Raw genomic sequence first — 26,856 nt, forward strand, 5'->3', positions numbered from 1 at the left:
GAGGGCGCGGCGCAGCGTGAAGTCCGGGGACCTGAGGGCGCCTGGCGGCTGGAGCGTCGAATGTCCGCCAGGTGGTCATTTTCCAACCTCCTGGGGTCTGGCCAGACTACTTGGGGTTTGGGAGTCCTGGGGGGGGGGGGGACACCGAAACCCTCAGCAAATCCAGATCTGTGGTAGGCTCGAATATTTATGTATAGACATACCCCTCTTTGTCGCCCAGTCTCTCTCTCTCTCACCTCCAGTGGCCAAAGCTGGCGCCTCCAGGCCGGGGGTGCGTCGAGGGGCGCTGGTGCAGGCAAAAGGTGCCAAGGCGCTGTCTACCTCCGTATTGAAAAGTGCACAAAAGACCCTCTCGCCCCCACCCACCACTACTACCACACAGCCACCCCGCGTGGCGCGGCGTGGCGCAAACTACGCTGGTTGCTAGGGACTGTTGGTTCCCAATCCCGCCAGCCCCACGATGAATCCCAAATTACTTTGTTAGGTAATTAGAAAGTGTTGATAATTATTTCTTTCATAATTTAGCGGTGTGACGGGGGACGGGGAAACGATCTTGTGAAAGTTCACACGTGCACACGTATTAGTTACTGATTCATTTGATTAAATGGTAGTCTCAAGTGCTCAGATCCGCAGCTGAAGGCGCCCCATTAGCATAACACTGATGTTTAATTTTCATACGCATAATTAGCCATATATTTAACACTAATAGCAACATGCAGCCTTTCAGCGTTAAACAGCCCGGGATTTGATCTGGCCTGAGCTGAACCTTCGCCGCGGCACCTTCCCCTATCTGGAGAGCGCTGTGATCACAGGACAGACCTCTGTAATCAAGCACATTTTGGCAGAGGGGAACACCAATAAAAATGAACATTCCAAACAAATTACATCGGTGATGTTACAGACATGAGTACAGGGGGTGTTCTCTCTCTCTCTCTCTCTCTCTCTCTCTCTCTCTCTCTCTCTCTCTCTCTCTCTCCTCCTTCCCTCCCTCCCTCTCTTACTCTATCTCTCTAACTTCTTCAGCAGCTGGCTCCTGCCTTCGGAAATTCCTCTTTGGTTTAAGGGCATGAAGCTGAGGGCAGAAATATTTCATGCAGCACGGTAGTTGAAGCAAGAGAAAAGAGGGAGAGGGAGAGAGAGCTAACCGTCCAAATTCTGTAAACCAATAAAGGGTTTATCAACGCCTAAAAGACTTTTTTTTCCTTAATCACCGAACCCACGGTGAGGCTTTGTAGCAACAACCAACTAATGACTCCACCACAACTCCGGAGCCACTAGGCGCACCCTGATTTTCCTGTCCTATTCGTGATTTTAATTGCTCCTTCTTAGCGCCTATTTTGGGGTGTGAACTGCGGTCCTGAGCGCCTGATGCAGCCGCTTGGATGCCGTCTGAACCAGACAGAGGTCTCTTCGCCTTGCGGGCCTTGCCCACGTAAGTGATCGCTGCGGTGTGTGCCGGGGTTGAGGTTGGGACTGGGGAAAACTGGACTAACGTCTCTTGGAATTTAGGGCAAGGATCCGACGGACTGCCTAGGGCCAGTTTATCCCAGAGACTTGCTGGGTTGGGGAACCGGCGAGCAACCGCAGTACTACTCCAAGATGCTCTGTCTTTCCACTTAGCGGAGCAGGAGACCAGGATGGCTTCTGGGAACAAACGAAAGGCTCGATAGGGTTTCAGAGACTGGTATAATTTAGAACTGAATTGTGAGGACGCAGACTCCAGAGTTACTTCCTAATCCGAGGAAGAAGCAAGTCTAGGGAGATGCTGAGCTAGGCCTCTGGAAGAGTGCACACGCCTCACCAATCTTCACCAAGGGAGATCTTATCTCTACTTTGTGAGCCCAGAATGCATTCCTCCACCTGTCCTAACTCTAAGGCAACACCTGTTCTAAAAGGCCTAGACCTTTTCCTGCTCAAGTATGAGAGGAAGTTAGATCCTCACATAGGTTCTGAAGGTTCCAGACGGGAAGCAGAACTCAATGGAATCACCTCGGGACCCAGTAGCCAGTTTACTACTCCTGGCTGGAATCCCTGTGGTTTAGGGTTAGGTGCCGGGTCAGTTCAGCTGGCTAACTAATGAAGAAGTGGACAAGATGCCGCTCTTTTTAAAAAACCCACCTCCTAATCTCAACTTCAAAAGACTACACAAAATTCCTTTAACTCAAGTTTGTCTCCTACAGAGCTGCAGAGTTTAGCAGGATAGGCTAGATTACCAAATCAGATTATATACGGTCCCCATAAATACCTCCACCTGCAATAATCGCCCCAGTGGTTGGTAAAATCCTGTGGTCCTAATAAAACTATCCTTAGGGGGACCGGGAGTAAACTGATCTGCAGATAAAGACACTACAAGCTAATCTGATTGCTCTAGGGAAGGAGTGAAGTCATTCTCTGGCAAATAGCTCCTAAGGCCAGCTGGGCCCTGGTCCTCTCTGGGGAATGTGAATTGTCCATGGCCACAGCTCCAGCCTCTGCCTAGCTAATTCCAGAACACCTCCAAAGTTTGCCAGTTGATCTTACAAATCCTCATTCCTTCTTATTCTCACACAGATTAGATTTAGAATCCCCTCCACAAATAACTGTAATCTCTAGATGTAGATAAACTGATCTGGAGGGTTGGGTACCATGGAGAGGCTCCCAAGTTTGGAGAGGAGCTGGGATTTTCCACTTTTCCAAGGGCTGGTCCTCAGTATCCCATCTCCTTGTCCACGGCTCTGGGTGTCTGAGAGACAAGCTAACTCCCTATGGGTGCCTCTGATGCCATCTATCCTGGCAAACAGAAGGCATGTCCTTGGCTCTCTGACAGCCCAAGCTCTATTTAGACTGTGGCCACTCTGCCATCCACAGGAACACAAACTAGAGTTAGCAGGGCCACTGATGGTCTGGGCCTCTCTAGTCAGTGCTCTTTCTAACATGCCCAGAGGGGACTGGTTTCCGGTAAAGCTCAGCCTGACCCACCCTGGAGCTAGGTGCGAACAGATCCCGGGACAACAAGGGAAAGCAGAGTGCTCTGGGCGGGAATGGACTTCTGCTCCGGAAGCCGGAAGCAGCAGGTAGGTGCTGCAGGCACACAGATTCATAGTTAACGCTGACAGCTCCAGAGAAGGCCAGCTAGGGCCTTGTCTGAAACGTGTCTGGTGTCTCCTCTCTCAGGGAGGTCTCAGGAATACCTGATTTGTATAGCCCAGGGAGCAGGGAGGGTGCCTGTCCCAGCCTGGTAGCCAGGGGGAGGACAGTTTAAGGACTAGTTGGACTCTAAACTCAAGACGTGTATGGGGTTGCAGCTCAAACTTTTAGCAAAACAAAGATCTAGGGTGGGGGTGGTCTCAGGCTGGGAGGGGATCAAGCGTGGTTGCTGATGGAGAGGCTCAGGGGTCCGCAGTCTTTAGAAAGGCCACACTATGGTCCACAGCCAAGAAAACATTTGCAGCCAATGCTTCCTGGCTCATCTTCTCTAGGCCAAACCTTGGAGAAGAGGAAACTGGGCAGGGGTGGAAGCAGGTGCCGCCTCTGGAAGTGCCCCCAGGCTTAGCTAATTTAAGACTCACAAGGGGAAAAGACAAATTTTCAGATAACAGGTTCTGTTTTTTTTTTTCCTGTGTGCGTGTTAAAAGTTTGGAGATTCCAAAACTAACCACCTACCCCACCCCTTTGTAACTGTCCCACGTGGAGAGTGAACACAATGGAGTTAAGAGGTTTGTTGTTGTTGTTTTGTTTTGTTTTTTAACTTGGTTAGAATCTGGAATGGATTTCAGTGAAACCAGAATTAGAATCAGGGACAGGCAAACCACTTGCCCAGGAAGGTGGTTCTCCAGAGGCCCTTGTAGGCCACAGACCTGAGTCCCCAAATACAGTGTCCACACTGTATTTTTCTCTGAGACACTGCAGACTCCTATTTGGCCTGTGGCTGGCTCCTCAGTTCTTAAAGGTGTCCTTAAGAAGACAGGCACGGGGCGTCGGTGGCCTTGCTGGAAGAGTCTTAGGCTTCTTGGGGCAGTTTGGTCAGGATCTCCACACCTCTTGCTGTGATGAGGACTGTGTGCTCAAACTGCGCGGACCTGAAACACACGGGGGTGGGGGCGGCAGTCGGGATACAGGATGTGGTATGCAATAGCAGTTCCGGGTGCTGCTGAGCAACCTCCCTAGCCCAGCAGTTCAAATGGAACAGGGCAAATACCTTAGGTTGTCTAGTGAGACCACAGTCCACTCATCCTCCAGGACTTGGAATTCTGGGGACCCCTCAGTGATGATTGGCTCTGTAAGAGAGAAAACATTTAGCATAGTAGGTATTGTTTCTGGTCTGTGATGAGAGAGAGAGAGGATAAGGACGCTCTCCCTCCCCCTGATTGTTTCACCCACACCTCTTGTTGTCATATCCCGCAAGGGCTGATAATTGCTGCTGCTTACATAGTATACTACAAACTGAACAGTAGGAAGAGGAATGCAACAGCATTTTTTTTTTTAAAAAAATGTATGAAGTTGCCTGGTTCATAGTTTTTTTAGAGAAAGAAGGGCATTTTAATCAAGCCTTAATTAGGACCCTGTGGATAATAACCACCCAAACACCAGTTCCTCTTATAAATACCAGTCAGATTTTTAAAATATTTGAATTTTAAAAACACGCTCAAAATGTTCATTAATCAGCAAATAACAATTTTCTTATTTCACCCTAATTGCTTCTCCATTAAGCCCTACAGTCAGAGCTAGGAGGCCTTGGTGGCCCTAGGTGATTGGAATTTGGTGGTGACACCAATCACGCCATCCTGGGCCACCACAGAGCACATGCCACTTGCTGACAGAGAGCGAGGGACTAGTTACTGGGTGTTAATGAAAAAACAAAACAAAAAAACAAACAGCACATTATGCTGGTAATGGAATTAGAGGTTGGGTGGCTGTAGCCTCCTAAATGTGTCGGTAAGTATCTGATTTAGGAAGCTGGGGCTAGAGGATATTATTTAATCACATTTACTATGCATCCAAATTATTTCATTATGCTGATTAGCTTCATTAGGCCTTTGCAGGACTTCAAGTCTAGGCAAAGGCCAGTTTTCCGTCCAGGGGCCCCAGCTCTCTGAAGAGGAGACCAGCATTTACCTATGGTGAAAGCCATGCCCTCCTCCATGGGCAGGTTATTGTCATTTGCTGCAAAACAAACACAGGGAGGTGTGAGAAAAGGAACCACGGAGAGAAAGAAACACAAGGGGGGAGCTGGGCTCCATTAAAACCCTCGGCCATTTTGCTTTTGGAAAGGGTAGAGGGTTCTAGATCCCTGGTTGAGCCCCCCCCAGGGGGGTTAAACACTGGGCTTGCAGGAGTGGGGGAGTCTCACTCTTTGTGGTATCTGTGTTCTCAGACTCCGCCCACTCTTCAGCAGTTGGCTGGTGGGGGCAGCTAGGGTGTTCAGATACCAGTACAATACCTTCTCTTCTTCATGTCTGCCGTTCCCCATACCACCTGATGCTACGCTCCCTGGTCTCCCTAAGGCCAAAATAAGTCTTGGAAGAAAGATGCTAAAGGCCAACACCTGGCATGGAGGATGGAGCAGGAGAGGGCTCCATCCCCAAACATCTGTATGCATTGGCAATGGTGGGGCATGGGAAGACAGGATTTTTCCATGCTGACGGGGACCTCTTCTGAGCTGCCTCAGGTGGGGCTCTTTGGTTCAGAGGGGCCCCGTTCTGCTGGGCCTCCATGGATCCTAGAGTGGGTTCCAGTCATTTCTCCCAGGGACTTGTCCTGTCTCAAGTATACAGGGCATACTCATGACTAACTTTCTCTTAGCCCTTGTTCAAATGTGCACCCCCTCGGGACTCTCCTCCAGGCAGCTGCTTAACCCAAGTCCTCCCACCCCTCCTGACGGTTGCTGCCTTCTCTCTGTAGGGTGCACACCCAGACGGGGGAGAACTGGATTCTGAGGAAGGAACACCAGGGTGGGCATAATCCAGAAAACACGAAAGAGTACATGCTGCTAAATGCATCAGCTGTCAACGCTGTGTAGGATGTAAGGAAGTTTAACCACAACAGTCAGCGGTTAGGGAAGGGGGGGGGGGGGAGAAAAACAGAAAACAGTCACGTGTGCATGCTGCCGGGATGCAGTGCAGTGGGGTTTTGTTTGCAGCAACTTTTTCTAGACAAACATCCCTCGGGCCTGCCAGCCATGCAGCCTTCAGGAGAGGACCAAAGTCAAAATGGACTTCATTTGGGAAATGTGCTGACCTTTGACCCTCCAGCACAGTAACTTCCTGGTTAAAATGAAGTAGATAACCTCACACTCCCAAGACGGTGGTGGGGGTGGGGGATGGTGGTGACAATGTGGACTCAAAGCAAAAAGAAGTTGGAGAAATACTGATGTCATTCAATAAATTGCTTCCAAAATAACTCTTACCATGATGCCAAATTTCTGGATGTCCGTGAAAGTACGATCCTATCCCATGTCCCACAAAATGCGGGCAGACTTGCAGCCCATGCTGATGAGTTATGCGACTTTAAAATAACCAAAAGACATCTGATTTAGTCAAATGTTTTAATTCATATTAAGATGAAAAATAAAATCACTTAAAATAGTCTCTGAGAAAGAAAAAAATCAGTTCTGTGGATGAGGGGGGAGAGGGGAAGCAGGGGAGGAAAAGAGGAGGAGAGGAGGGAGGGGGAACTGCAGGCGGGGATGCAAAATACATGAAAAAATTTAATTGATAAAAAAATCAGTTCTATTTCTAGTCTGATGATAGCATGAATGTCTCCTTTATTCTGGAATAATTTTTGTTTGGTTTTTCGAGACAGGGTTTCTCTGTGGTTTTTGGAGCCTGTCCTGGAACTAGCTCTTGTAGACCAGGCTGGTCTCGAACTCACAGAGATCCGCCTGCCTCTGCCTCCCAAGTGCTGGGATTAAAGGCGTGCGCCACCACCGCCCGGCATTCTGGAATAATTTTAGTGTCAACAGGTCCTTTTGGACATAAGACAGAAGGTATACATATGAGACCCGTTTGAGTTATCCACATCAGTACATTTAATAAAGGTTATTTTTAGGCAAGAAGTAAACATGCATGCACACAAATGTAGACTGATCACACACATAAGGAAGGTACACACACACATAAGGAAGGTACACACACACACATAAGGAAGGTACACACACATAAGGAAGGTACACACACACATAAGGAAGGTACACACACACACATAAGGAAGGTACACACACACACATAAGGAAGGTACACACACACATAAGGAAGGTACACACACATAAGGAAGGTACACACACATAAGGAAGGTACACACACACATAAGGAAGGTACACACACATAAGGAAGGTACACACACAAGGAAGGTACACACACACATAAGGAAGGTACACACACACACACATAAGGAAGGTACACATACATAAGGAAGGTACACACACATAAGGAAGGTACACACACACACACATAAGGAAGGTACACATACATAAGGAAGGTACACACACATAAGGAAGGTACACACACACACATAAGGAAGGTACACATACATAAGGAAGGTACACACACACACATAAGGAAGGTACACATACATAAGGAAGGTACACACACATAAGGAAAGTATACACACATAAGGAAGGTACACACACACATAAGGAAGGTACACATACATAAGGAAGGTACACACACACACATAAGGAAGGTACACATACATAAGGAAGGTACACACACATAAGGAAAGTATACACACATAAGGAAGGTACACACACACATAAGGAAGGTACACATACATAAGGAAGGTACACACACACACATAAGGAAGGTACACATACATAAGGAAGGTACACACACATAAGGAAAGTATACACACATAAGGAAGGTACACACACACATAAGGAAGGTACACACACACATAAGGAAGGTACACACACACACATAAGGAAGGTACACACTCACATAAGGAAGGTACACACACACATAAGGAAGGTACACACACACACATAAGGAAGGTACACACACACATAAGGAAGGTACACACACATACACACACAAAAGGAAGGTACACACACACACGTCTGTAACAAGGTCACAAAAAACATACCTGGTTTTGATGACTTTATGAAAAGTTATACTAATTCAGGCATTAAGCAAAAAAAAGTATAATCTCCGAGCATAACTCTCTACTCTTCTGATTTCCTGTACTCTCATCTAATTGAAGTGCTAGTCACTTTGGAAACAGGCACAAAAGACTGTTTTGCCCATTTTCTTTCAAAATTGGTGACCATTTTCGGGTTCCACATAAGACACACATCATTAGCAAAGTTCATAAATTTTTTTAATCACAATGATATTTAGGAGGAGTTAATATTGGCCCTAATAGTAAATGCAGACATATTGGGCTCTATCTGTCCCTTACCAATGGAACCTAGCTTCATATAGAATCCAAACTTTACCTGCAAGGATGGAAGGGTCTGATATTCAGGTCAGGTGGGTGTGGTTATTTTGGGGAGTGCCAGACTGGTAAAAAAACAATGTACACCACCAACGATCATATTTTCATGTGGGCAAAGGGTACAATGCCTCCAACCTTTCCCACTGCGATGGGCAGGTATTTAAGCAACCACAACTGCAGACCCTAACAAAGTCAAACATTTTGGTCTCAAACTCATTTCTCATCTTTCCTGTGGGGGGAGGGGGGAGGGGTTGGTTTTTGAGACAGGGTTTCTCTGTATAACAAAGTCCTGGCTGTCTGGAACTCAATCTGTAGACCAGGCTGGCCTCGAACTCACAGAGATCTGTCTGTCTGCTTCCGGAGCACTGGTATATTATGGGCATTTGCTACCACTCCCAGCTTCGATCTCGCGGATTCTAGTGTGGTTTCACACGCACTGTTTTGGCTAACGTCTTTATAAACCTTCACGTCAACGCACACTTTTGGAAAGTGTTTCTTCCGTCTAGTTTGAACAAGGTCTCGGTTTGTGACCAGGATGACTTTGAACTCACCACCCTCCTGCCTATGTATCCAAATGCTGGGACTAGAGGGATGGGCTACCACACCGGTTTAAACCAGCAGGGCAGAGATGGGCGAACAAGTGCTGAGGGGAGGGCTAAGCCAAAGGCCTCTTCTCCAGAGCTGCGCTTTGGAGTCCAGGCTGTACTGAAGGTCTTTGTGCTTCGGCCGGGAGGCCTAACGTCTCTCCTAAGGGGTTTCTCCTACTTCCATACAACTTCTGACTAAAACTGAGGATGGGGCAGAAATAGAGGCTGGAAGAGAGGTGGCTATGACCCGCTATAGCCTAGGTTGTTAGTTTGTTTACCAAAAACAAGTTTTCCCAACACCTGTATGTTAGGTCAGTTCAGTCCCAATAATTTGAAAAGTATTCAATAGTCTAGTATTTTCTTGAAAAAGAATTTCTTTCCTTCAGTGATCCAAGGGACGGGCAGGTTCGCAGCTCCATCTTACATGTGTGGTACAATGGTAATCTTCATTTTAATTTCCAATGAGAGGAGAAGAAAGGCCACTCTGAAAGCCCCTCAGGGTCCCCCCTCATACCTCTCATTCCTCTTCATGAAAGAGGCTGCTGTACGACTAAGAAGTAACTAAAGATATCTGAGTGCCTTCTCCTGCCACAGTTTGCTCTCTGGGTCCGGATGGAACTTCCAGCTATAGTATTCTAGAATCTGCCTCACGTATGCAAGGGATTAGAGGACTTCGCGGTTGGGGGAGGGGAAAGAACTGGACAAATTTCCCTCAGTTGCCTGGTGAACATGTCTGGCTCCCAGGAGCTAAAGATGTACTTCTGTTCAGAGTATTTCCCTTTCGAATGTGCACTTTTCAATGTACACTTAAGTGTGATAAAATTCCATTAATGTTCTCCATTGTGGCTGGAAAACACGCACTTTCAACTATTTTGGAACGCACAGTGAGCAGACTCTTCTCCTGGCTGTGGGACTTAAATCTGATTTTGTAAAGACAATCCAAATGACTTAGCAAATCAGATTCCACTCCTTAACTGGGAAAGCAGACGCCGGTCACCCCTAAGCGGCCTGGGAAGGTGGGGTGTGCATCTACCTCTTTACAGCAGTGTTGGGGGGTGAGATCTGGAGGGGCAGGCAGACGCTGAGGAGTGAGGCTCTTGCTCTCCGACACCAGTCCACCGCAGAGCCATAGCTGTCTCCCAGCACCAGGGTTTTCTTGCCCTAAACATTTCCCAGATGAAACCTTTTTTTTTTTTTTTTTTTTTTTTTTGTTGTTGAAATCTACTGAAAACAACTCTCCTGGTATTAGGTCTTCTGCTCTGACTTTCTCTAGCTAAAAATCCTTTAAGCCAGGACAATGCCTGTCTCAAGACCCTCACAGTCATAACTGGATTTCAGAGGGGATACTGGAGAGACTGCGTGAAGGCAGCTTCCAAACTACTGTCCAACCACACTGTATCACGAGTGTCCACGGCTCAGCTAACAGTTCACAGGTGGAAGGGAACTTTCATGTAAGGGGCTTCTCGGGACCTCTTTCTTCAGTTTAATTCCTTCCCATGAAGCAGTTAGACTCTACTTACGTCTTGTCTAAATAAATACAATTTCTTAAGCACATTTCAAAGTAATTTATGTGACTAAAACGGCATTCCCCAAGAGGGCAGAGGAGTACCATGTTTAAGTACATAAGGAAGTAAGCAGGCACATGGGAACGCTGGATTACCCCTTTCACACTGAGCTCCAAAGGGCCACGTCCCTGAATAGAGGAGGACCTCGAAAGGCCGCTGATTTGAGAAATTACGGAATTTCTCAGTCCCGACTGTAGCCTCTGAATGGAGGAATGCACAGAGCCGGGGATTCCCTTTAATGACAAGAATGTTTAAGTACAATTAGTCATATTTTTGAAAGCCAACAACTGTTTTCCAATAGAGTGGGACACTTTATTTTTTGTTTCAAGCTGGATCACAAATTACTGTATTTTTCTTACAATAGAGCTGAACTTTTATTTGAGGTTCTCTATTTCTGAAAAGCAGGCATGATGGATTGAAATAAAAGATAATTTATTGCAATGCTTACTTTCCTGTGTGGAGAGACGCAGTGTAATTGTAATTTACTGTAGCTGTCAAGGAAAATCCATCACAGATGACATCAAAATGACTTATTTTGCCTGAGCCACTTATTGTCTAAATGTGCATAATCTAATAGAAAGAGATTATTTTTTTAAAAAAGAATCTGCTTCGTATTGTTCTAAATTAATATTAAAACATATACTTATGAATTAAACATTCGAAAACCATTTATTGAGAGTTTCATCATGACATCTCCCACTGTAAGTTTAAATTATTTTTGAGTGAACTGTCATAGATTAGTGATGCAACTGGCTGCATATTCGTGTTCTCCTCACACGTATGGATCACACAGAGATCGCCGCAGAGCAAACGCGGCCAGAGAGAGGGTGTAATAGCACCGGGGCCTAGAGATCACTGGGTGTCGCTCAGGAAGCCAAAGGGCACAGAGAAAACCGTCTTTGTGAAATCATTTTAACTGACATTTCTTCAGAGACACCCTCCTATTCTTTTTGCTTCTGAGCAGGACTTCAAGTTCTCTCTCTGGTAGTGACCTCAAGGTTTGGGGGAGCATACAAGAAGTGCAAGCTGCCTGGTATCCAGAGTGTATCAGAAGAGGGAGGACATGGCAGAAAGGAGACCAAGTTAAAAACTGTTTGTAAGCCTTTGGTCTGTAAAGATTTCAAGTACTTTTTGGCTCAAAGGTGGATCTCGTTTGTTTATTTACTCCCTAAATATTTTTCCTGAATAAAAAAAGGCAAAACAATAGATTCTCAGAAATACAGCTTTAATGCACCAGGACAAAACATCTGTCAGGCTCGGGGCCGGTTTCCTCGCCAGTGGCAGACATAAACTCTTTAAATAATGAACTGCATTAGGGTAAGAGGAAAAAGTTCATTGTCTGTCATTTCCCACGTAGTTTTCTGTGTGCAGTTGTTGGGGCTGATCTGGTTTTCAAAGGAGCCTGTTCATGCAAATTCACACTCTGCCCCAACTGACCTACGCATCCAGATAGCTACAATCCAATGTCACTTTGGATTCCACTCTTCTGCTGTTGCTTTTTTTTTATGTAGCTGGAATTAATGTAGTGAATATGTAATGAAATGCATTATTCTGCACGGAGATTTATCAGATTTTCCGACCGAACGCTGGGCTTTGCAAGGACTAGCTGGAGTTCACCTGCATGTTGGTGTGGCGTGTGGCTCTTTTTTGTAAAGAGTTAAGTCGTATACAAAAAGAGGGAACAAAGGTCAGCGCCCAGCCACCACTTGAATGTGAGATTTTTCTTTTTATTCCCCTTGATGTATACTAGGCTCTGTGTTATTAGTCTTAATGATGGAAAATTGTAGTGTTGATACAAATCTTTTTTTCAAAGTAGTAGGCGGGAGCTCCATTTGTTAGTAAGTTTTTTTGCGACTAAAAGCCATGGACAGTACATTTATGTAGCAGTAAAAGGCCTGGATGCTCTTTCCATAGCAGAGCTAATTATTCCTACTGTGACCTTACTGATCTAGCCTGTTCCTAGTACATCTCATCTGCACGCCTGTTCCTCTGTGTAGATGGTGTCAGAGAATATGAAAAACCCTATAATGAAACCATTTTCATGATGGAGAAAGGCTACTGGAGTTGCACTTGCTACAAAGAGGCTCAATTATATGAGTAATTGTGATAATTTTCTACATTCATAGCCTTCAATGGGGAAAAAAGAATGAGAGCCACAAAGGAAAATTACTTTAACAAGAAAGTACAGAGAGTAAAAATGGAAGAAGAGACAAAAAGGGGAAAAAATAACCAGAAAAAAAAGTTTAAAAAATAGATCTGGAGGGAGGAATAGCGAGACAAGGAGAACAACAGAGTGCTCAAAAGCCCGCGTGCAGCTGTGTTGCACAATTAAATTGAATTTTTTTTCTGCAGTTGATGAATGTGACTACCGCAAATGTGCCTCTGTAGTTAGCTATCATTTGTTGTTCCCTGACAGGAAAAGGATAATTACCTCTCAGAGAGAATCAAAGGCTGACATGCCCTTTAGACACAGCCATGAATGCAGAGCTCCACAGAATGCCTGAATAAGAATCCAGTGTTCTCTGCCCCCTTCGACTGAAGAATAAATTTTGTTAAAATGCAAGAGCACCACCAGTAAATTTGTTGAACCCTAGGTGTTCAAAAATATGAGGTGCATCTATCGACTCATCCCATTTGCAAAAATAAAACTGCATTTTGAATTCATTTCTATTATATTCATGGACAGTAAGATAGTGAGATATGCATTAAATTTCTTTTCCCAGTAGGGGTCTGATTCAACATTTCCTATGAAAGAACAGAGAGACACTATCCTTTTTTCCCAGGCTGGTTAGCCTATAATTTAAAACTGTCAAAAACACAATTTTGTTCAAAGTCTTCAATAAAAGCTTCTCAGATATAACCCAAAGAGATTTTACTAAAGTTTGATTCAGACACTGTTACAATATTTTTAAAGCCATAAATACATTTAACTGATATTTTACTGCCTTTTTTCTTAAAGTATTTGAAGGCGTGCTCAGAGAAAAAGGCAGCATCTTTTCAAGGTGACTGAGCTTTCCATCCTTTGGGCAAACGGGGGTGTTCAGAGGCCCAGACTCATATTAATGAGAACAGCACTCTAAAGGGGACTGGCCGATCATCTTTAAGAAAATGTGTTACTTTTAAATGAAAACACATATTCTGCATGTCTACTCCAAAACATTTAGGAGAAAAAAAAAGAGGGGCTCTGAAAGTGGGAAACAGATCACAAAGAAAAGCCTCGAGTTCAGAAAATACGCTTACACTCAAAAAGCAAGCCCAGGAAAAACTCTGGGGAAAGTAAACAATGTTTTATAGGGAAAACGGCCCAGATAAAAAGGGCCACAGAATGGCCTTTCAGGCTGCTGCGAGCTCACACTTCTGATCCTGGCAGCACTGGAATGCTTCCCTTCATTTCTTTATGAAATGGACTTTCCTCCTTTCTCACCATCTAAGGGCTGGGACGATCAGCTCCTTTCTTAGGTAGCGTCTTCCACACTTGAATAAAGGGACATCACAGACCAGCAGGTCAAGCTATAACAAAAGCAGCCATGTAAATACTGCTCACCGCTCCACTAAGTTTCCTTGCTGATCCTGGTCAAATTCACTTTTTTAAAACCATTAAAAAAAAAAAAAAACCCAGGGAACAATATTGCAGCCAGGCAGTTCACATACTGATATCAGACCGAAATGATGGCTGTGAATCATAAAACATGTCATCAACTTTCTACGAAGCCACCAATAACCTTTGTACCGTTCGCCAAGCCTCCTTTTACCTGTCAGTGCAAGGCTTACCTGATTGTGTTTCCAATTACAGAGAAGGGGGCCCCAGTTCTGCAGGCTGCAATTGCTTCATCTCTACACCTCCTGGCCACCTCTACTAACTTTTTACCACGTTCATCCACATTGCCCACCAGAAAGGTCTCAGAGGTGTCTCCATGGTAGCCATTGTAATAGACCTAAACACAGGCACAGATTTTAAGGTACGTCCTTGTCTGGGATCCTATTCGCCGACAGTATATACACTGTTTGTTTATGTATTTAGTAAATTCATTATCTTCTCAGAGTTAGTTTCAAGCTCACGTATTAAAGAAATAACAGATGTACTAAAACCATTGTGAGATTTAAAAGCTAAAACCATGCGATGATCCTGCAAAACCTAAAAAAGAACAAATGGCCAGCTCAGTTACTTCAGCTTGGTGATTAATGGTACTATTGTAGCATTGAGATCCCTCATTTTAGTTCTGAGAGAGCGAAGCTATGCTTGTAAAAATTAGTTACCAGATACATTGCCCTGCAATTACCACAGTAGGTTTGGAAAATGAAGTATTTAGCATAGTAAAACATGTCCTCAGTGTCATGAGGGTCTACGTGCTCTTTATTTACTAGCTCCCTACCCAGACACGATACATAACGACAGGAAGAGTAAGACAGACACGTCAGCCGCTGTGACGGCCGGCAGTAGAATCTCACGCTAAGAACTGAAGTGGCTTCAGCACAGCAATGAAATATGGTGGGAAAATTCGACGTCTAGAAATGAAATTTGAATCAAATGTTCCAGATAGCACGATGAGAACGGGAAATGCTCCATGTGGATTTTTAAAGAATTAGAACGTATCAAAGCAAGCTCAGGAGTAAAATCATAGAAAGATAATTCTATCCGTCTTCAATGACTCGGGAGCTCCATGTGATCTTGAACAATATCAGGTTCATCATGAAAAATCAATAGTTAGCAAACACTAGAATGCATGCAGGATGCGGGAGACTAGTTGACTATTGATCCTTGGATGTAACATGGCATTTGCTGTTTTGCATGCATTTATCCTAATTATCTTCATAGTTCTCCTTTCCCTAAGGTAGAGTGCAGAGACTCTTCAGAGAAAGGCTGTTTATTTACGACTTCCGTCTAAATTAACGCCACACCCATACTCTGGTGCACACTGAAGAAGATCTTTTAGACAGCAAGAAGGAGATGAGGAGTCGTCACAGAGATCTCTGGCTTTCAAGTCAGGAAACTGAGGCACAAACGACTTGTTAAAGTTACTGGCAGAGTATACCCCAACCAATCTGATTGACTGATAGCTTCTAATTGCAGACCCTCCTAAGGCTCTCACAGTACTGTTTTCTAATTTATTCCCACTTGTATTCCTTTACAGAAGAATGTAAGCATTTTTCATATGTAAGAATATAGAATTTGCTAATATAATTGTAATTATTCAAGAAAATTTGTGACTGTTTTTAAGTAAAATTGTACCGTTTAAATTCATTTAACTTGCTGTTTTTGTATTACTCTAAAATGAAAATATATTAAAATTATTTATTTTGTGTGTACATATGTATATGTGTGTACGTGTGTACACATGCCGTGGCGTGTGTGTGGAGACCAGAAGACAACTTGCAGGAGTCGGTTCTCCCCTTCCACCACGTGGGTCCCAGGGATTGAACTCCGGTTGTCGATTCTGGCAACAGTGCTTTTGCTTGCTGATCCATTTAATCTTCCCTATTACTTTTTAATAACTCTTAAAATAACTATTTAAGGGACTCACTGCACACGGAACACAACGCTTGTGTGTCTTCCTAGGGACTGAACCCAAGGCTTTGCACAGGTGTGGCAGGAAGAAGATGCTCTCGAAAAGGGGCAGTCAACTACAACTATAGTTTGTCCCCACAAACCATTCTAAGGCTTCATCTAGCAAGTATTAACTGAGCAACTATTATGAACGCCACACTGTCATAAAAAATTAACTTTTCAAGAGAAAAAGCAACTCATTTTCTCTTGTACATAGTAGACATAAGATAAAATGGGTATTCCAGACAAAAGCATAGGAGCTGGAAATGCAGTTCTTCAGTTAATAAAATATCTCATAAGAAATACAATTTTTTGATACTGACGAATATGTCTCTTAGGCTCCTTTACATTTCTAGGTACTAGAAAGTGTTTCAAGTGAGCTTAAGGATTGTTGGAATAGTTTAAGCTTCAGAAATGAAATTCTTTATTAAAAACCTTTAGGAAGCCCAGAAAGGAATAATGCGTTCCTTCTGGGCATGTTGGGAACACCATGGGAGACGTCCCATCTCACTCGAGCAGCAATATTTTATTAGTGGGTGATTAGGTGAGGTAATAAACGTGAGACCCTAAAATCAGGTCCAATCCAAGATAAAATGGCTCACAAGAGAGACTTGACGTCAGGTGCACTTCACCAAGCCACCTCCCGCACAATTCTGATGGGAGAGACCCGACCAGGAGGTGTGGAACGACACTCACGTGTCCTAAGACACAATGACAAGGGAAGGAACATGAGCCAGAATTGTCTGGCTATTCCTGTGCAGAGACGGAAGAAACAAGGCTGGATTAACTTAAACAGCTAAAAATCTAACACAATCTGCTGGTGCCCATTTCCATTGCATTCCCACTGCTACCCGACTTTCCGTCTGGAGGTGAAATAACTATTATTACAAGTATTTACTGTCTAATAGAGAGTGTGGTTTTTGAATGGCACCCATCCCTAAGAGTCCCTGCTAGGTGCTCACATTTTATCTATCTAAAAGTTATTAATTAGAGATGTGCAGATTTTATTTGTCCTCTTTACAATTCAAAAGGCACCACGACAAACAATCTGAAATGAAATGAGCACCAACCATCCAAGTCTGAGGATGGTGAGAGGCTAAGGAAATCAGAAACGGTTACCCCTGGACAATTTTCAGCCCCAAGTTAAATCACTTAGGCTTCTTATTTAAAAAGAAAGGCCATCAACCATCTGGTGAAAACGTAAATTCAGACAGAAAAACCACTCTGCTTGTGTGCTCCGAGCTCAGGCCCCTCTACGCCAGAGATGGAACACAACGTTACCTTCGGGGATTTTAATAAATCTAGGGAACACTGCTAGCAAAAGAGTTGCTGTCCAAATAGACGGACACGCAGGCCAATGTAGCCCCTAATGACAGAGTAAGATAATGACAGGCCCCACTCAAAATCAGCAGGAAGAGGAAGATCAATCTTGGCAGAGTGAAGGAAAAATGCTGGCTTTCTTCGCGTTAGCTCATCTCATACATATCTAGCTTCAGCAGCTGCCCAGTGCGGCGGTGTTCTGCATTAACCACACAGTGGATCAATAACAATTACACCTTCTCAAAAACATGACACATAGCAGGATTGGGCTGACATTTCACTTAGGCCAACATTGATCTCAGTGCATCTGATTCCAGCCCGAAATTCAAGGCAGGCCTGGCTTGTCTTGGAATAAACACGGAGTTAAAGACAAAAAGGGAAGCCAGCTGCTTGTGTCCGGGGGCTGGAAGTAAACAGCACTCCCCGAGCGGGCGCGGTTCACATTTTCAAGTCGCTCTCCTTCCTGTTGCTACCAGCAATTCTGAAGTTGATCAAAGATGATTTTTTTTATATGATTTACTCACCGTGACATCAATGTTGATAATATCCCCATCCTGAAGAGGTCGGCTGAAACATAAACAGAGAACAAATGGTGATATACAGATCTCAATAAAGAGAAATGTGAAATGAGTGCCCACCGACCACTACTGCAGACCCAGGGTGCTGCGGTGATAAACCGCATGGAGCAGGGGCGGCTGGAGTAGCCAGATCTGACCTTTGTCTGTCGTTAATCACGCCACACTTTATGAGAAATACAGGAAGCAAGCATTGCTGCCTTAAGATTTCACGATTCTTTAAAGAGATAGACTTCCTAATTACCTTAAGTTTGCAAACAGCCAAAACAATAGCTGTCAATAGAATCTGCCTCCATTACCACGTGGTAAAAATTGAGTAAGTTGAAAGAAATAGGCAATGCACGAATATTTCTGCGGCTCGCTTGCTGCTTTAAGAAACATCAAATGGTGGTGTTAAGACCATGTGGAAGTAAAACACTTCGACATTTTTATTTCATCGTAATCAGTTTCAGAAGCATGTATGCAGGTAGGTTTCAACTGAAGCACGGGATTTTTCAGTGTGGGCTATGGATCTTAGTTTCCAGAGGAACAATACATTATTGAAAAATGAATACCTGTCAGGAATGCCATGGCAGAGCACGTTGTTTACAGAGGTGCAAACAGATTTTGGAAAGCGGCCATAGCCCAGAGGTGAGGGATAGGCATCGTGACTGATGATTTCCCGATGAACTAGAGCGTCAATCTCTTCTGTTGTCATGTCAACCTGAAATATTAAATAAAGTGTGCAGCGACAGTTGGAGACATTTCCTGTGTTTATTGACTGTGCCTGCAACAACAGCACTGCCAAGGTGAGACTGTATAAATTCGCCACAATGAATTCGGGGTGTAGCCGTAATTGTTCCTGACTCCCGCCACCCCCCCCAGCTGTGCTCTCTTGATCATTTGGGTACATGATGGCGTCATAAACCATCAGGAAATACAGTGAGTCATTAAGTGATGATTCCTGTTAGCTTGATGATTTCACCAGTTCCTTCCTCTTCCTCGAGGGTCAGAGCTCTGGCTAAGGAAGCATAGAAATAAGTGTGCGAACAGAATGCTGCCTTAGAGGAGCTTCACCTATACCTTTTCATCTTGTTGAAACGCCGCGTGGGTGAGCTTTGCAGCAACGGCAGGGAGGTGATGCACCGTTATTTTAAAAACTCAGTCTCTAATGCCTTTCACAGAGATTTTATTCTCTATAAGCTTGATTTCTTTCATGCCCAGATAAGTATGTTTTAATGCTTCCCATACTAGAGAATATCCAATTATTTTCCAATGAAGAGAACTGAAATTGAAGGGTCTTGCTTTGTTCTGTTTTGCGCTGCTGGGGATTGAACCTAGGGCCTCAATTACACTAGGCAAGTGTTCTGCGGTTTAGCTGTACCCCAACTCCAGAAACTGAGTTTCGCAAGCACAAGAAGACTATCTCCATGAGATACACTACAAATAAAATTCTACAACCAAGTAAAATTACTCAGGAGCTGCTAACTACTTCCTCAACAATTTCCTGTCTTGGTTGATATCCACCTTATCCCTGGTTATGTCGCTATAATAGTCAATTACACAGGTGACATAGTAAGCAAATCCACCCCCGAGTCCCACTTTAAAACTACGTTTATACTTCTTTATGAACTATGGGCAGCAAGATGTTTGGGGTGATTCTAAAAGGACTGACTCTTGTAGCAGTATCTATCTCTATGTATGTATGTATGTATTTATGTATGTATATAACCAAGCTACTGTGGTTTTCATATTGGGCCTACCCTTTCTTTGTAAGGAACATTCAAGAAAAGAAGAGGCAGACTACGAGGTAGGGCCAACACTTTCAACACATGGAGGTGATGTGGGAAATATAAGCAGAGCACAGGCAGAGGAAAGGTGGCAAAGCCGAGGTCCTCTGCCACAGAGCACCTTGGAGGGGCCGAGTCAACGGAGCGTCTCTAGAACTCTGCCAGTTACAACTGAGTTTAGAAGTTTACATTATTTCTTGAGCAAACACATAAAATAGTAAAATCCCCCTTTCCCATCTTAAGGCTTTACTTTAAAAAACCAAATTACTAATAGATGAGAGTAAAGAGGGAGTTAAGGAGAAAGAGAGAGGAAGTACGGAAGTTACTCTGGCTTGGTACCACCTTCAAGCTCTTCCCAGCCAGGAGGAGGATGTGTCGGGCCAGCTGACAAGCCTCACGGAGCCCTCGGATCTGATCTTCAGTCTTAACTTCTATGCTGTCTCCCCAGTCGGGCACAAGGCCTGTCGTCACATAGTCTGGCTTCTTTATGTGCTTCGGGAAAAAGGATTGAACACGAAGATCAGAACCCAACACACGACAATGGCATCATTTTTTTCAGACACAGCCTCCTGCTTCATGGAGTTCTGCCCTTCCTGCCGATGCACCGACCTCCATAGCCAGCACAACAGACCTCCAGGCTACCCCCAGTTCCTTCCCCTGCCCTTTTGAACTTAACATCGCTTGGTAATGCTTCTCTGGATGGGCTGTTAACCTTACAGGCTTTGAGTTGGGTTCTGCTGAAGTAGACTTCTGGTCAAAACAAACAGCAGTTTTCTGTTCTCTGCTCCACCCGAGCCCATTAGATGCAAGGTCTCTGGATGAAAAAATGCCAGGTTTCCAGTCTGCACAATGCTTAATAAACACTCTCATCTTCTTCAGGCAATGCTAAAATGTAGGCAAAGAACAGCTCAACGCCCTCCCCAACGAGTCCATGTAAAAGGGTATTAATATTAAGTTCATGGGACCTGCCACATACAGTCTCACACTGGGTAACATGACAACCAAGCATTAGACAAAACAGCTGATTTCCTTCATGTCTTCTCCAAGGACAATACAATTACCTGGAACATTCCCACCATTTATCAAGAAGAACGAAGAGCCTGCGCCTAACCCAAAGTCTGATGCCTCCTGCGGCTGCTTCTCCAGCATTGAATCCCACTGGTGGCTTTGGGAGGTACCAGTATCTTAGACACAGCTTCTGTCTGCCCCAGGGTTGCAGGGCCCTTCCTGAGCTATTTATAGCAATAGTACGTAAGACCATTGACCACCACACAGTAAGGCCACACAGAAGTTTGGACAGGGAGTCATACTCAAAGTTCTGCAGGGCCAAGAGGTTGGGGCTCTTGTGTTTGTGAAGAGCGCCAGGTCAGACTTTAGGATCTTTTCTTATTCCACTGTTCAGAAGGGCTTTTTCTTTCCCTTATCTGTTTGCACTTGAGACAGGGTCTCTCACTGAACCTGGAGCTCATAGGTAGCCAAAAGCTCCAGGGATCCACTGCGTCCACATCCCCACTCGTCAGCACTAGAATTACAGCACATACCAGCAGCAGCTGGGGTTCATGTGAGCGCAGAGGATCTGAGCTCAAGTTCTTACACTTGTGTAGCAAACACGTAGGCACTGAGCCATTTCTCCAGCTGGAAGGGGTTTTGTTATTCAGGTTGTAGAATGGCCTGGTTTGTCAAACTGAGCCCTGAAGAAGCATCTCCTCTCCTATAGTCACCCCCACCAACTCCCTCAGATTACCAGGTCTCTCCCCAGCAAGCCTATGTTCTTATTTCTGCTCTGTGAGCTGTCTTGGTTATAGCTATAGGCTGGGGGCTGCTGGGTTGTCTCTGAAACTGGCTAAAAGGCATAATACAACACATTTCTTTTAACTAGAGGTGTGTGTGTGTGTGCGCGCGCGTGCATGTATGGATATAACTACGCATTCATATGGATACAAATATACATAGTTGCAGAGGTGTGGAGACCACAGGATGATATCTGATGTCTTCCTTAATTGCTCTCTACCTGATTTTTTGAGACAGAGTCTCTCACTAAATCTGGAGCTTGCTGACTTGACTAGACTGACTGGCCAGTGAACCCTAGGGTTCTACCTGTCTCTGCCTCCCCTCCCCAGATCTGGGATTATAGGCATATGCTGCAGTCCTGGTTTTATGTGGGTGCTGGGGATGAGTGCAGGCCCTCATGTTTATAGAACAAACGCTCTAATGAATGAGCCATCTCCCTGGCCCTAGAGATTTCTTTTTGTTTTTACAGAAGAAAAAAATAATGTCAATTTTATGACTCGTACCAAATGTTGGCTCTCTCTACAATGGTCAAATCTAAACCAAGCTAGGACTTTTAGTTCCTCTGTCTCTCAACCCCTGCTATAAAAATGGACTACTCGCCTCCGGGAGCTATGCTCAGTGTGATTCACAATAAAGAAAAAGAGTGTATGAGGGAGAGAGCAGGTGACGTTCGGGACAAGTCTGTATCTCTTGTAGCTATTTTCCTTCTTCCTAAATGACGCCTTACACCGTCTTTGCATTTTCAAAGACAGAGAGATTGTCTTTCCACAATACTGAAACCTTCGGTGGGGAGAATCAGGAATGCTTTGGCTTTTATTTAATTTACTCTAAAAAAAAAATTTATTCAAAGACAGTAGCATTCGTAACACAGAAAGTTGAAGGGATTAAAAACATCCAGTATGCTAATTTCCATGAATTTCTCTTGAATCATTCCAATTTTACAGTCATTTTCCCTAAAAAAGTCATAAACTATACACAGTTTTAGTTACATATTGAAATTTAACAATAAAAATTTTCTTAATTAAAAGCTGAAATTCCAGATAAGCTAAGCAGTTGTTTGCCTAGACCTTTATTTCTGTTTTAATAGACAGCCTCGAACTGCAGGATGTTAAAATAAAATGTCTTCCGTCACAATTTGAAATCACAAGCCGAGTTTTCAGTTCACCTCTACCCGCCAGAAAGAGTAGCAGCCTGCATCAGTACAGTACCTTGGGAACAGGATGTGCGGGAGAAACTGCAGCCGGCGAGACTATATTGTGGGAGAGATCCCTTTGTCTCCAGAAAAAGAAATTTCTTCTTTGTTGACTGCCTGTCCGCTTGTATAAGCAGAGATGATTGAGTGGAGAAGACAAAATTCTTTGACAGCCTATGAGCAAAAATAGATGTAGTTCAGGTTAAGAAGACAGACAGAAAGAAAAGACATTAACGGTGTTGCCCCTGAAGGTGCTATACCTATTAAATCATTAGTCTCATTCTTTATTGACTCAAAAGAGAAAGCCCCAGAGAGAAAGGGGCCAGCAGTATTCTGGTACAACAGTAGCATACCATATTGACTAACTGGCACTGTTTACATAAATTTCTGACGGTGGAGAGCTTTACTCTAATAGGAAATAAACATACGGAAAGATCTGCCCCACAGCAGGTATGGAAAAGAGCAATTTCTGCTTCGGTACCTTGTGTGACGATGTCCAGATAACCCTAGAATTCAGGGCACTACTTTGGGGGCTCTACACTCTTTAAAACCATTTTCCTTTCAAAAGCCACAGACAAATTGCCAGCTGCACTTTTGGCCTGCATAGGATCGCGACTGTGTGTTAAGTTCTTGTGCATGCAGGCATTATACCAAAATTCACTGTGATGAAGGCTCAAGTTGGACCAAATAGCAAAAATGTCGGTGAAACCAAAGAAAAGAAGCGTAGGCATTTAGAGGCATTTATTAAAATACTAAAAGCACATCTTTTGAGTCAGCAATTTATCTCCTTAGACTTTTATTTTGTTTTTGTTTTTTTGAGACAGGGTTTCTCTGTGTAACAGTCCTGTGTGTCCTGGAACTTGCTTTGTAGACCAGGCTGGTGTCAAACTCACTGAGATCCTCCTGCCTCTGCCTCCCCAGTGCTGGGATTAAAGGCGTGCACTCCCATCGTCTGGCTCTCTCTTCAGACTAGAGCCCACAGATAATTTGTAACTGTGGATGTATGAAGCCACGCCTTTACCTAGGGATTGTTTGGGTAGAAAATTGTGAAGCGGCCTGATCTCAAATGGGAAGTATCAACAGATACTTATATAATACCGTCCATCGACACAACAGAAAATTCTGAAATCATTAAGAAGAATGAAGCTAACTATGGCAGTGTGCATTCACGACTTGGGACACAGAGACGGGAGGCTCAGTTCACAGTCATCCTCTGATGCACAGTGAGTCTGACACCATCCTGAGCCACACAGGACTCCTTCCCAGGAGAGTGAAAGGCGCTAAGTGGTCTCTGTGCACTGATGGGCAGAGACCTCAAGGGAGTGGGGGTGGGCACGGTCAAAATACTTTGTGTACATGTAAGAAATTCATAAGGAATAAATTAAAAAATCATGTCCAAAAAAAAGAAACCCATTAGGGTAAAGGAAGCTTACACATTTAAGGCTTGTGTACGTCTATACATTGCCAAGATTAATATTCATCAACAGGGGGAATTTCTAGAGTGTGTAATTAGGGCAGGAGGAGGGAAGACTTTGGTTCATTTTATTTTCTTCTATACTGTTAGCTTTTAAAAACCATCTACGTCTCAAAAAAAATCGACTTCCATTACTATTACAATAAAAGCAATCGTTTAGAACCACCCCCCCACAGGTCACAGCTATAAGACAGGCTAGCAGACTCCAGCCTAAGGGCCAGATCTGGCCTGCTGCCTGTCTTTATACAGCTTAACACCAAGAAATGGGTTTTTACATTTATAAGTGGTTGGGAAAAAAAATCAGAAGCAACAGTATCTTGTAAGGCGAAATTCAGATTTTGGTGCCCGTACCTACCCTGAGTTATTTACAACTGGGCAGGACTGTGTCTCAGCTAAGGCAGGGTTGATTAGCTGTGACAGAGCCTAAACCATTTACCTCTCAGCCCTGCCCAGCTACTGCTGATGTCACCGCTGTTCTCACTCTGAGTTGCCCAGGCCAGGAGAATCAGCCACGAGGAAAAGGAGAGATTCTCGGTGGACCCTCCTCCATGGGATGAGGGGAGCGGGCTTTCAAGCACTCTGTGCTTGGGAACTGCTGGCCCTAGAGTCTCAGCTGTGAGAACTGGTGGAGGATTGATCCCCAAGGTCAGCGTTGCTGACGGATTGAAAAAAGGCATGAGATTCAACGTTCAACATTTCATTCAGTTATGTTTTGCTCTCAGCTTGAACCCGGTACTGTAAAATCAGACACACAGAGGGGTTTGGGGTAATACTTGTACTAGTGTATCACATAGATAATGCTGAAGAGCACATATTAATATATGTTCCTTATGTTTTTACTTTTCTGCACTGCTGGGGACCTAACCCAGGGCCCTGGACACAGACAGGTTCACACCCTCACAGAGCTAAAATCCCCAGCCACACTGGGCCCTCGTATTATTGTAGACAATTCCAAATCCCAGACAAGAGGCCAGAAAACCATTTATTTTCTTTTTTTAATGGTTTGCTGTTTTTATATTTTTGAAATGGGGCCTGGTCTGTTGACCAGGATGGTCCTGAACTCCGGGGCTCAATGTATTTTCCTATCTCAGCCTTCTGAGAGGTTGAGGATTCACAAGCCACCACACTCAGATCTAAAAGGACTTGAAACAGACAAGCATATTTTTCCTACTTTTTAAGATATTAGTTTTTTCTAATGAGTAGATGGGATGATAGCCTAGTAGGTAAACATGAAAACCTGAGTTTGACCCCTCAAAACCAACATATAAAGTCATGTATAAGCCGGGCAGTGTTGGCTCACACCTTTAATTCTAGCACTTGGGAGGCAGAGGCAAGTGAAGGGTTTTTATGTGAAAAGACACATGAACACAACAACAACTTTAAAATTTAACTATTTTAATTGCTTCTTTGGGAGTTTCACATCATGTACGCCAATTCTACTCACCTCCCAGTCCCCCATATCTTCCCCTTATCCCTGTAGCACCCCCCAAAAGGAAATAAAACACAGTAAGCAAGCAAACAAACAAAACCAAGAACAAAACTAACAAAAAAACCAAAACAAAACAAAAACTACAAAAACCCTCTTCCCTTCTCCTTCTTTCCTGCCTCTCCAACACCTGTTCATTCGTCCTGGTGGCACTGGGGGCCTCGGTGTGTCACACTGTAGACCCTTCTGTCCTATCAGCTTTACTGATGAATGATCATTGCCATGAGTCACTGGTCTGGCTCAAGGCCTCTGTTTCTGGTACACACCATCAAACTGGATCCTCACCAGAACTGCTCTGGGATGTCTCGTGGTTGCCCCAAGTCTTAGAGATCCTGCTGGTACTGTTCCACAGGACCAGTCCCTTCATGAGCTCCAACAGGTCCTAGATGGGTAGATGCTAGGGTGACCAACCCAAGGCCTGGCCAGCTGTGGGCCTGAGTGGTGGCTGAGCTGGTCAGTCCAGACCACTGGGGTCACCCACCTCAGGAGAGGGGGGTGGAGCCAACTCATCTAGTCAATGCCCTCAGAGTCAGTTCACCATCACCTGTGGTGAGGGGTAGGGCTGTCTCTCTGGAGTGGAGGGGCCAGGTCTCTTGCTGTAGTGTTCAGTGAGAGGCAAAACCAGCTTTCCCAGGGCCAGCAAAGGAACCATAGCAACTCTTATAAAGGAAAACATTGCCGGGAAGTGGTAGCATATACCTTTAATCCCAGTACTTGGGAGGCAGAGGCAGGTGGATCTTTGTGAGTTTGAGGTCAGCCTGGTCTACATATCAAGTTTCAGGACTACATTCATAGAGAGACTCTGTCTCAAAACAACAAACAAACAAGCAAACAGAAGGTAGTGATTCAGATTTAACAACTCCTTTTTGATGACCCTCATTGCTAGATGGTCATTTTATCCCTATTGGCCCTTACTGTTAGGTAGGCAGCAGTTGTTCATGCCACTCTTTAAAGATGAAACACACACTCTCAGAATCAACAACCAGGCCCCCGTCAGCTCCCCATTTCCAAGCCTAGGGCTGGGACCACCACACTGCCATCTAACAGTATGCTGGGGCTCTGGAAGTCCAAACATGCCCGGCCGAAAACTGCAACGTTTTCATGATTTGGATTTTGAAGGAAGTTTTGCTTGTTTGTTTAATC

At 44.4% G+C, this 26,856-nt stretch overlaps 1 protein-coding gene across 1 annotated transcript in view; it reads right to left on the bottom strand.

Annotated features, from left to right (window-relative positions):
• Nucleotides 1-582: 582 nt before the first annotated feature.
• Nucleotides 583-26,856, bottom strand: part of Metap1d (methionyl aminopeptidase type 1D, mitochondrial) — a 70,866-nt gene continuing 44,592 nt past the window's right edge. The window contains exons 2-10 of the mRNA XM_075984905.1: nt 22,770-22,927; nt 20,113-20,262; nt 18,556-18,704; nt 17,951-17,993; nt 14,333-14,496; nt 6,386-6,483; nt 5,095-5,142; nt 4,178-4,256; nt 583-4,058 (exon numbers count right to left, since the gene is read on the bottom strand). Coding sequence (XP_075841020.1) covers nt 3,980-4,058; nt 4,178-4,256; nt 5,095-5,142; nt 6,386-6,483; nt 14,333-14,496; nt 17,951-17,993; nt 18,556-18,704; nt 20,113-20,262; nt 22,770-22,927 — 968 coding nt within the window. The 3' untranslated portion in view covers nt 583-3,979. The remainder of the gene's footprint in view (nt 4,059-4,177; nt 4,257-5,094; nt 5,143-6,385; nt 6,484-14,332; nt 14,497-17,950; nt 17,994-18,555; nt 18,705-20,112; nt 20,263-22,769; nt 22,928-26,856) is intronic.

This window comes from Microtus pennsylvanicus, chromosome 9 (genome assembly GCF_037038515.1).
Source record: "Microtus pennsylvanicus isolate mMicPen1 chromosome 9, mMicPen1.hap1, whole genome shotgun sequence".
Classification (NCBI taxonomy): domain Eukaryota; kingdom Metazoa; phylum Chordata; class Mammalia; order Rodentia; family Cricetidae; genus Microtus; species Microtus pennsylvanicus.